The sequence below is a fragment of the Homarus americanus genome, unplaced genomic scaffold, assembly GCF_018991925.1.
Source record: "Homarus americanus isolate GMGI-L3 unplaced genomic scaffold, GMGI_Hamer_2.0 scaffold19065, whole genome shotgun sequence".
Classification (NCBI taxonomy): Eukaryota; Metazoa; Arthropoda; class Malacostraca; order Decapoda; family Nephropidae; genus Homarus; species Homarus americanus.
The window spans coordinates 749,113-761,097 of record NW_024757463.1 but is presented as its reverse complement, the minus strand read 5'-3'; the positions used below and the strand labels follow the sequence as shown (position 1 = coordinate 761,097).

At 43.2% G+C, this 11,985-nt stretch overlaps 1 protein-coding gene across 1 annotated transcript in view; it reads left to right on the top strand.

Moving 5' to 3' along the window:
- Positions 1 to 11,985, top strand: part of LOC121857531 — a 40,714-nt gene that overhangs the window by 22,679 nt on the left and 6,050 nt on the right. Inside the window, exons 4-9 of the mRNA XM_042353615.1 lie at positions 3,700 to 3,871; positions 7,523 to 7,672; positions 8,011 to 8,197; positions 8,312 to 8,447; positions 8,642 to 8,836; positions 11,260 to 11,535. Of these exons, the coding sequence (XP_042209549.1) occupies positions 3,700 to 3,871; positions 7,523 to 7,672; positions 8,011 to 8,197; positions 8,312 to 8,447; positions 8,642 to 8,836; positions 11,260 to 11,535 (1,116 nt within the window). The remainder of the gene's footprint in view (positions 1 to 3,699; positions 3,872 to 7,522; positions 7,673 to 8,010; positions 8,198 to 8,311; positions 8,448 to 8,641; positions 8,837 to 11,259; positions 11,536 to 11,985) is intronic.

Below are 11,985 nucleotides of genomic sequence, written 5' to 3'. Positions count from 1 at the left end.
TGTTTCTACTACTACTACTACTGTTTCTACTACTACTACTACTACTACTACTACTGTTTCTACTACTACTACTACTACTACTACTACAAAAATCACTACGACACACTACATAAACAAAAAAAAAAAAATGTCGACAACTAATGGTCTGTTTTCGTCGGTTACTCTCCGAGACTTCCCATGGCACTTGTCAGCAAATAACGGAGAATCTCGTCAACAAAACAGTGAAAACCGGAGGAAAAATACCGTTTCCCAGGCGTTGTCCTTCCTGTTGTCACTACACTACGTCTCAAAGGGTTTTACAAGGTTTTTATTAGGTTTTTAGTTGGTTTTTACAGGGTTTTTACTTCTCATTAGAGGTAATTGTGGACATATATATGACGTACTCTTCTAGGGGACGAAATAAGAATGGATTTGTATAGATTTTTGAAGGATCTTTCCTTTATTTATACTTCTAAAGGCCTGTGATTGGTTGACTGGTTTTTTGGTAATGTCTGATTGGCTCATTGACTAACTAGCTGTCTCTGATTGGTTGATAGTAACACAGATTGTCTTATGGGGTTAAGTCATCAGACTGAAATGATTTATTACTTAAATACACAATAAACTCGTTTATAAGTGTATTAAACCCACTTATAAGGTTTTATTAGTGAATCCGGTTGCGGGGAAGGTTGCCGGATATCAATAAATCCTAAAAAATCCGACTCACGTTATAAAAACTGGCTGGATGGTCGACGGATTTCCCCAAAGCCATCCTCCTCTGACGTCATAACCAAAAGGGACGTCATTGATTGGTCGTGATGTCATAATCACAAGAACGCCATTGATTGGTCGTGATGTCATACCTCTTATGTAATAACCACAGGGAAGGTCATTGATTGGTCGTGATGTCATACCTCTTATGTAATAACCACAGGGAAGGTCATTGATTGGTCGTGATGTCATACCTCTTATGTAATAACCACAGGGAAGGTCATTGATTGGTCGTGATGTCATACCTCTTATGTAATAACCACAGGGAAGGTCATTGATTGGTCGTGAGGTCACCATTTGTATATACCAAATTCATTTCTAGTTTTTAGTGACGTCATATTCGTTTCATGACGTCATTAGGTGTCGTGATGATCCTATTGGTCAATCCAGCTATTTCCAAGACATTGCTAGTAGTTCCAAGACATTGCTAGTAGTTCCAAGACATTGCTAGTAGTTCCAAGACATATATATGGCTAGTAGTATGAACACATGGCTAGCTATTTAAAGACACAGTAATAGGAAGTGACTAGCAGAAGATGGCTCAGGGTAGAAGGTCGTAAGGAAGTCACGTTTATAACCTAACTCTGTCTCTCTCTCTGTCTGTCTGTTTCCCTGTCTGTCTGTCTATCTGCTTCTTTACACTCTCTCTCTCTCTCTCTCTCTCTCTCTCTCTCTCTCTCTCCCTCTCCCCCCCCTCTCTCCCTCTCTCTCTCTCTCCTCCCTCTCTCTCTCCCTCTCTCCCTCTCCCTCTCTCTCCCTCTCTCTCTCCCTCTCTCTCTCTCTCTCTCTCTCTCTCTCTCTCAGACCTTGTACCAACCTAAGGTGTGGCAGACTTAATTAACCTTACCTGAGCAACTTTTTCTTCAACCTTCATCTTTATCTCATTTTTTCTCTCTTTTACCCCGTTTATTCGATTCTTCTTCCCCTTTCATTTATTCTTATTGTATTTACTGTATTTTGGTCTTGTAGTTTATTGTAGTTTTTCTGTAGTTTGTGAATATATGAACAGCTGTATGTAAACACCGGCCATTCACCCCCATACATAACCTTGACCAATCAGAGAGAGGATGTGACGTCATCTCCCGTGTTGTACTTCCCTCCAGCCAATCAGACACGAGGATGTAACGTCATCTCCCTTGTTGTACTTCCTTCCAGCCAATCAGACACGAGGATATGACGTCACTCATTACGTTTTAAGTCTATCATAGCCAATCAGGGGATAGTCGTTGCTAATCCCATGCATAGTCTACCCTCCCTACCCTCCCTCCCTACCCTCCCTCCCTCCCTACCCTCCCTACCCTCCCTACCCTCCCTCCCATCCCTCCCTCCCTCCCTCCCTCCCCTCCCTCCCTCCCTACCCTCCCCCCTCCCCCCCCTCCCTCCCTCCCTCCTCCCTACCCTCCCTCCCTCCCTCCCTCCCTCCCTCCCTACCCTCCCCTCCCTCCCCTCCCTCCCCCTCCCTCCCTCCCTCCCCTCCCTCCCTCCCTCCCTCCCTCCCTCCCTCCTCCCTCCCTCCCTCCCTCCCCTACCCTCCCTCCCTCCCCTCCCTCCTACCCTCCCCTCCCTCCCCTCCCCTCCCTCCCTCCCTCCCCTACCCTCCCCTCCCCTCCCTCCCTCCCTCCCCTCCCTCCCTCCCTCCCTCCCCCCCCCTCCCTCCCTCTCCCTCCCTACCCTCCCCCCCCCTCCCTACCCTCCCTCCCCTCCCTCCCTCAGCAGTGAAGGCTATGACCTCAACCCTGGCGATAAAATAAACTACATTGTTCTTTTGTACCCTCCCCTCCCTCCTCCCTTACCTTCCCCTCCCCTCCCTCCTCCTTCCTCCCCCCCTCCTCCCCTCCCCTCCTTCCTTCCCCCCCTTCCCTTCCCTCCTTACCTTCCCCCCCTCCCTTACCTTCTCTTCCTTTCTTCCTTCCCTCCCTCCTCTCCCTTCCTCCCTTCCCTCCCTTCACTCCTTCCCTCCTTCACACCTTCCCTCCTCCTTTCCTTCCTCCTCCCTCCCTCCCCTCCCCTTCCCTCCCTCCCCCCCTCCCTCCCTTCCCCCCCTTACCTTCCCCCTCCTTCCCTCCTCCCTTCCTTCCCCTCCCTTCCCTTCTCCCTCTCTTCCTTCCCTCCCTTCCCTCCCTCACTCCTTCCCTCCTCCTGTCTCCTCCCAAAGAAGAAGAGGAGGAGGAGGAGGAGAAAAGAAGGAGGAGAAGAAGGAGGAGGAGGAGGAAGAGGAGGAGGGAAGGGAAGGAGGAGGAGGAAGAGGAGGAGGAGGAAGGAGGAGGAGGAGGAGGAGGAGGATCTTCACTACAACTCAACACTACCAGATGACTCGACACATTATATACGGGTTACAAATGCCTTTAATATACCTCATTGTAACCCGGAGTCATGTAGTGTTGATCTCTCCTGTCTGTGTGTGTCTGTGTGTGTGTCTGTCTGTCTGTCTGCCTGTGTGTCTGTCTGTCTGTCTGTGTGTGTGTGTGTGTCTGTCTGTCTGTCTGCCTGTGTGTCTGTCTGTCTGTCTGTGTGTGTGTGTGTGTCTGTCTGTCTGTGTGTGTGTGTGTCTGTCTGTGTGTGTGTGTGTCTGTCTGTCTGTCTGTCTGTGTATGTCTGTATGTCTGTCTTTCCTCCCCCCCTCACCTCTCACTCCAAATTTGCAAAGTCATTTCCTGGAATATGCAGTTCGTCCTCAAGCGCTAGTTAGGTTAGTGTTAGGTTACGTTAGTGTTAGGTTAGGTTGGGTTAGGATAGGTTAGGATAGGTTACGTTAGTGTTAGGTTAGGTTACGTTAGTGTTAGGTTAGGTTACGTTAGTGTTAGGTTAGGTTAGGTTAGGTTGGGATAGGATAGGTTACGTAAAATTAACATTATTTATCCATCTACCCTGTGTCTATCAATCCACCACCCATCCACCTATCCTCCTTATCCACCTATCCACCTCCTCAACTATCCATCTATCCTACAGGAATCACCGTAGGAGCTCCGTACACAGGGCAAAAAGTTCGTCTACGGAACGGCAGAGGGCCCTGGGCAGGCGACCTACAGGTGATGTCTCAGGATCAATGGGCCTTTGTCGACGCTAGAGGCTGGACACATCAACTAGGAAGGCTAATTTGTACCCAGTTGGGGTTTGTGGGGTAAGTACTGTGTTTGTTTGTGTTTGTTGGGGTCCCTGGGTGTTTGTTGGGGTCCCTGGGTGTTTGTTGGGGTCCCTGTGTGTTTGTTGGGGTCCCTAAAGCTTGTTGGGGTCCCTGTGTGTTTGTTAAATCCCTGGGTGTTTGTTAGTCCCTGGGTGTTTGTTGGGGTCCCTGTGTGTTTGTTGGGGTCCCTGGGTGTTTGTTGGGGTCCCTGGGTGTTTGTTGGGGTCCCTGGGTGTTTGTTGGGGTCCCTGGGTGTTTGTTGGGGTCCTGGGTGTTTGTTGGGGTCCTCCTTCCACTCCTCCTCCTCCTCCTCGTCAAATAGCACATCAGTCTACCGTCCCAGGTGTTTCAGGAAGACCTTGAACTTGCTGTTGTGAGAATTGCACCTCCTCCTCCTCCTCCTCCTCTCCTCCTCTCCTCCTTCATCCTCCCCTTCTTCTCCTTTCTTCTTCCTTCTTGTCTCTCTTGGCCCCTCTTCCTTCCTCTCCTCCTCTTCCTCCCTTCCTTCCCTCTTCCTCCCTTCCTCCCTTCCTTCCCTCTTCCCTCCCTCTCTCTCACCACAGACCTTGAACTTGGCAAACTGAGAAGGTACTCACTCCCTCCCCTCTCTCCTACCCCCTCCCCCTCCTACCCCTCCCTCCTCCCTCCTCCCTACCCCCCCACTTCCCTCACCTGTGAAATGGCGTAACATCAAGCCTTCCCTCCCTCCCCCCTTCCCTCCCTCCCTCCCTCCTCTCCCCACCGACCTTGAACTTGGCCATTGTCAAGGTAATACCTCCCTCTCCCTCCCTTCCTCCCCCTCCTTCCCCTCTACCTCTCCCCACTCCCCCGCAACCCCAGGGTAATCGTGACGTCACTATAAACCACAACAGGCTGTGATTGGTGCTTTATTGTCAATGTTATTTTCAAGGTGAAGAGGATGTTGTGGTGGATGTTATTGACGTGTTATTGATGATGTTATTGTTGTTATTGATGTTATTGGCGTGTTAACTAACTCTAACCATTTCACAGCTCAACCAATTTAACGAGTGGAATTTGCCTCCCCTGACCCCGGTACAGAGGTCGTTTATATTTGGTGGTGACGTGGTGTGTGTGTGTGTGTGTGTGTGTGTGTGTGTGTGTGTGTGTGTGTATAATAATAATAATAATAAACGGTTTATTAATAGAGTTGCAGCCGTGGCTGAAAATATACAGACTTACATTTAATTTAGACATAATGATATAATATGCATTGAATACATTTACAGGGCTGTGCAGTACATAAATCAGGAGTTGTTTATTATTTTAACAATAGATGGGATGGTGCTGTTCTTATATCTATCGGTGCGGGCTCTTATGGGCTGTATTTTGTTGTAGTGGCGGACTGCGCGAGTTGGGTGGGGGGCTGCAGGTGGCAGGAGGTGGCGATGGCGAGGGTGGTGCAGTAGTCCACGGCCAAACCTTTCCAGTGCTTGGTGGTGGAGGTCACTGAGGGATGGCATTTCCAGGGTGGAGAGAGCGTTGGTGTAGCCGGAGTAGTCTGCACCGAGCATGATTCTGCTGGACCTTTTCTGTACCTTCTCTAGCTGACGTTGTTGGGTGGAGTTGAGAGAAAACGACCAGGCTGGTGACGCATACATTAGTTTGGGGAGAATAAAGGCGTTGTAGATGGTCCTCAGCTCTGGCGTGGGTGTCCCAAGTATGTATGTACAGTATGTGTCTGTGTTTGTGTCTGTGTTCGTATATATGTGTCTGTCTGTCTGTGTCTGTCTTGTGCTTTAATTCATAAAAAAACGTAAAATCAAACATACGTAAAAAAAATAATCCTCGTTATATGGCAACACCCCCTACATGACGTCATAATACTAGGCTAATGAATCCATGACGTCATAGTATAAGGAGATGAACCCATGACGTCAGTAAAACAAAAGAGCAACGGTTACACACTTCTTCACAGTGTCATCTCCTTGGTATTTGTTTTTACAGTCGAATTTGATCTTTAAGGCCAAATGAAGATGTTTATTATTTAACCTTGAACTTTGTGATGATCTGAGACGCCATTTCGATGTAGAGATCAACTGGTATTTGGGGAGTGACGACATTTGGGCGCCGAGGTGCGCTGGTTGGTTGTGACGTCATGGAGTTTTAGCCAATAGTACTTGACCTTCGGGATACGAGGGTCTATGATTGGTAGTGACGTCATGGGATTTTAGCCAGTAGTACTCGACCTTCAGGATATAGGGGTCTATGATTGGTAGTGACGTCATGGGTTTTTAGCCAATAGTACTTGACCTTCAAGTTATGAGGGTCTATGATTGGTAGTGACATCATTTACAAACAAAACACCTAAACAAAACTAAGCTAAACAACAAAAAGCTAAAAATACCCTCTAGAGTCGCCATTTAAGCTAAGAAAAACTACATAACAGCTAAATTACCCCATAGAGTCGCCATTTAAGCTAAGAAAAGCTACATAACAGCTAAATTACCCCTTAGAGTCGCCATTTAAGCTAAGAAAAGCTACATAACAGCTAGATATCTAAAGAAAACGACTGAAATATAACCCGGAAAGAAAACGTAACTTGTATGGGTAAACATTTATGGTAACACTAACTCATTTTAACCTTGGCGTGTTTGCTTAAATGTCTTCACTTGTTGTGAGAGAGAGAGAGGGTGTAGTGCGTCCAGCTGGACCTATGAATGCTGTTCTTGTGTGAGAACCAATAGTGCGTCAGCTGGACCTATGAGATACTTGTTCTTGTGTGAGAGGAGAGAGGGAGGGAGTGTAGTGCGTCAACTGGACCTATGAATGCTGTTCTTGTGTGAGAGAGAGAGAGAGAGAGAGAGAGAGAGAGAGAGAGAGAGAGGGAGGGGGTGTAGTGCGTCAGCTGGACCTATGAATGCCCTATGAATGCTGTTCTTGTGTGAGAGAGAGAGAGAGAGAGAGAGAGAGAGAGAGAGAGAGATAATCTTTGTATGTATGTATGTATGTATGTATGTATGTATCACCACTAAGTCAAACAAATTCCTTAGACTGGAAAATTAGATCATTTTAATTCCTTTCAAGTTCATCCATCCCTCAAAAAAAATTCTGAGAAAACGATAATTTAAGGAAAAAAACAGACGATTTCCTGCCCGCCATTGTGTGTGTTGACGATGTATGATAATTATTAAACCGTAAATATTTAGCTGTGTTTTATTTTTGTGGTTTTTTTTTGGGGTGGTTGGTGTTTTATTTTGGTGTATTGTTTTATGTTGGGGGAGTTGTGTTTGTTGTGTTTGTTTTAGTTTGTTTGTGGAGGATTTAGTTGGTTTGTTTAAGCTAGTGTTGCCATATGATTGGTTTTATTATTATTATTATTATTATTATTACTACTACTACTACTACTACTACTACCTACTACTACTACTACTACTACTACTACTACTACTACTACTACTACTACTACTACTACTACTACTACTACTACTGCTACTACTACTACTACTACTACTACTACTACTACTACTACTGTTTCTACTACTACTACTACTACTACCTACTACTACTACTACTACTACTACTACCTACTACTACTACTACTACTACTACTACTACTACTACTACTACTACTACTACTACTACTACTACTACTACTACTACTACAATTTATCACCCTTCCTTCTGCAGATACGAGTCAGGAAGAGGCGTATTGGGGACTGCTCGAGGTTCAAGCCCCATTGTTCAGCTTGGATGTCCTGGTGGGGCTACGAGAATTACACAGTGTAGTTTGAACCCCTGTACCACCTGCCTTCCTCAAACTGCTGTAGTGACGATAAGGTGTGTGTGAGGGAGGGAGGAGTGTGTGAGACAGAGAGAGAGAAAAAACACAAAAAATTACCATAAATCACCACTATTACCCCCATAAATCACCATAAATCACCATAAATCACCACTATTACCCCCATAAATCACCATAAATCACCACTATTACCCCCACAAATCACCATAAATCACCACTATTACCCCCACAAATCACCATAAATCACCACTATTACCCCTACAAATCACCATAAATCACCACTATTACCCCCATAAATCACCATAAATCACCACTATTACCCCCACAAATCACCATCAATACCCTACTAAACCCACCCCCCCCTCTGCCCCCACAGATGTAGCCGTGCCCCGACCCACAGATGCCCACGACAGCAGACTACAGCAAGGGAAACAGTGGGTCGTCCTTGGAACAGATGGCAGGAGATGTGTTACCTCGTTCAGGATAACTACAGGACTACGAAGGACTCAGCGAGGGCTATGTGTAACGAGAGGGGTGGCCAGTTACTGTCTATTGATAACCAGGTGGGTGGTGTGGGCGTGTGGTTAAGATTGATAGATAGATAGACAGATTCCCACAGACAGACAGATAGACAGGCAAACAGACAAACACTTAAACTCTCTTTTTTTCCTCCACAGGCTGAACACGAGTACATTTCAGAACTCTTAACTGAGTCCTTGGATAACTTAGAGTTCTATACTGACGGCGTGGGCGTGAGGCGATGGGCGTGGGAAAGTACTCAGCAACCTTTTCAACACGTCAAATGGTGGCCAGGTATGGTTTCGTTACAGTTTGGTTAGGTTTGGTTGCAGTCTTTCAGGGTTATGTAATTTATGCTTCTTCTTAATACAGGTTAGGTTACAGCCCCCCCCTCACACACACACATACCCACACACATACCCACACACACCCACACATACCCACACACCCACACCCAAATCTAATCTCTCGAACCAACATCCCTACAGGTTGGAATGCCACATCGAGCACCATAACCACTCCGCCACCCGCTATTGATCCGGAATCCTGTGTCATCCTTAAGAGATCCTTCCCGCTGAGTCCTACATCAACCAGTTCCTACGACAGCGGATTCTACTTCTACAGCGCCTCTGACTGCAGGGAGAAGAGGCCCTTTGTGTGTCAAGCTAAAGTCAGAGATGTGGGTAAGTGGATTAGGTTATTTTTAATGTGGATAGATGGATGGAGAGGCGGGTAGATAGATAAATAGACATATAGACAGATAGATAGATAGACAGGCAGGCAGACAGACAGACAGACTAATAGACAGACTAATAGACAGACAGACAGACAGACAGACTAATAGACAGACTAATAGACAGACAGACAGACAGATAGACAGACCATTTTAAACAGTCATGTATATGTATATTAATCCACGTACATGTATACACTGTCAGTATACATATGGACTTAATGCTGTAGACTTTATTTACGGTTTATGCTGTTGAGATAATTCTTTATGTGACACGGATTTAATGGTGCATTGTGGTGTAGTGTTCAGGGTTGTGTTGTAGTGATGATTGTGTTTGTTGATAATAATAATAATAATAATAATAATAATAATAATAATAATAATAACTAATAATAATAATAACAATAATAATAATAATAATAATAATAATAATGAAAATATAATAATAATAATAATAAGAATAATAATAATAATAATAATAATAATTTAACAACTTAACCTAATACTAACCTAACCTAATCTAACCAAACCTAACACTAACCTAACCTAACCTAAGCTGTCGTAAGGACGAATTTAAAACGTGTTCATGTGGGGATTTTCGACTTTGTGGTGTTCGTGGGATATATCGCCTTCTTGCCCTGAGTTGGAACGTCTCTCAGCACTGTTTTGACCCGAGAAAGAGAGAGTGTGTGTAGGTGTGGGTGTGTGTGTACGTGTGTGTACATATATGTGTATGTGGAATATGGGCGTAACTGCATCCACCCATCACCCATCTTACACCCACCCTCACCCACACCCCTACCCACCTACCCACCCCAGCCCACCTACCCACCTCAAAACAGACAAGTCATTTTCACAACACGGAAGTAGGAGCCTTGGTAATTTCATCAGGGTTACACTATAGAGTTATGTAAGGTAATTCACTAAGTAACTACCTGATGTAACGATGCTTGATGTAGTTAGGTAGTTAATTGTCCTACGTGAGGGTAGTTAAGTGTGGGGAACCTGTAGTGAACCTGTAGTGACCTGTACTGAACCTGTAGATTAGGTTAGGTTAGGTTAGGATTAGGTTAGGTTAGGTTTGGTTAGGATTAGGTTAGGTTAGGTTAGGTTAGGTTAGGTTAGGTTAGGTTTAGGTTAGGTTAGGTTAGGTTAGGTTAGGTTAGGTTTGGTTAGGATTAGGTTAGGTTAGGTTAGGTTAGGTTAGGTTTGGTTAGGATTAGGTTAGGTTAGGTTAGGTTGTCTAATCAGCAGGTGACAGAAAAAACCCATCATTGGAAACTCAATCTTTCTTTCTCTACATTAAACAAAATTAACAAAAGAAACAAAATCCAGCCGTTTTATTCCCAGCCAAGTTACTTTTGTTGACATCCATGACGTCACTTCCTGTTTAATCATTTTGTTACGTCATTAATAAATTCTTTCAATATTTCGTAATTTTTTCCTCAACAACTTTTTTTTCCAATTTATTTATTTTTTTTTTTAATCATTTTTTATTTATTTTTTTTTCTCGTGTGTTTGAGTCAGGTTTTTATTTTTGTTTATGAATGTTTTTGAAAGTATGTGTGTGTTTGTGTGTGTGTGTGTTTGTGTGTGTATATATATGTATATTTCAGGGTATATGTACGTATATATATATGTCTGAGTGAGGTATGTATGTATATATGTGTATATCTGTCTATACATCTTCTTAGTCATACATCTGGCAACGATATCGACAGTGTTGCCAAATTTCTCTCCCCAAATTATCGTACATTTCATTATTCTTCAATTATTTCTTTTGTTTTTCATTTTATTTCAATTATTTTGTTTATTGTCGATAGCTTTTGTTTTTAGAGTATAAACGCTTTGATAATTATTGAGTTACTTATTGTCGATAGTTTTTGTTTTTAGAGTATAAACGCTTTGATAAGTATTGAGTTACTTATTGTCGATAGTTTTTGTTTTTAGAGTATAAACGCTTTGATAATTATTGAGTTACTTATTGTCGATAGCTTTTGTTTTTTAGAGTATAAACGCTTTGATAATTATTGAGTTACTTATAGTCGATAGCTTTTGTTTTTAGAGTATAAACGCTTTGATAATTATTGAGTTACTTATAGTCGATAGCTTTTGTTTTTACACCTCAACGTCGTAATATCTATAAAATTATTTTTTTTATTACTTTTTATTAATATATTTTACATCACTATTTTTTGGCTTCTATTAATACTACTAATACAGCTATAATTAATACGATTATTATTATTACTATTATTATTATTTGACGATTTCATTATTATTATCAACTTAGTGTCTTATTAAATTATCTATTATTATCTATTATTCAACTATCTATCCTTCACTATCACTATCATTATCACCATTACTTAGGCTGTTACGATGGTGACGGGGCATCGTACGCCGGCAGCGCTGACGTCACCATCACCGGGAAAACATGTCTTATGTGGACCGACCCGACCATCAACTCACTCCACGGTCGCTCCTCCTCCCGGGCCAGAAACTTTGATCTGGGTCTAATAGGCTCCCATAACTACTGCCGGAACCCTGACGGAGCCCTTAAGCCCTGGTGCTTCGTGGACGCCCTTAATGCTGAACCCTGTGACGTGAAGCCCTGCAGTGACGTCATCGGGGGAACGGCCGCTCCGGGTAAATAAGTCGATCGTTCATGAGCGCCTCAATTATATCGTTCTATTTCGTTCGGTTTAGATTGATATTTTTAGAGTAAATATTTTAGATAATTAAATCGAAAATAATAATATTTAATACTTATTTAATATTTAATTCCCGTGCTTACAATAACGTCTAAATATCGTATAAAAATAATTGTCATCATTATCATTAATCAATTATCATTAACATACATACAAACGCAGGATTATATCAGTAAATGTTACCCTTTTACTATCGGCAATTTAACGAAACTCAGAAACATTCCTTCAAAATTCTGGCGACAACGAATGCCATCTATGACGTAAACACCACTCACTAAATACACCTCACAATATAAACATTTTTCATACATTAAACGACTGATTTATATATCTGAACCAATCCACAGCGTCAACTTAACCACTTAAATGAATAAAATATGTAAAA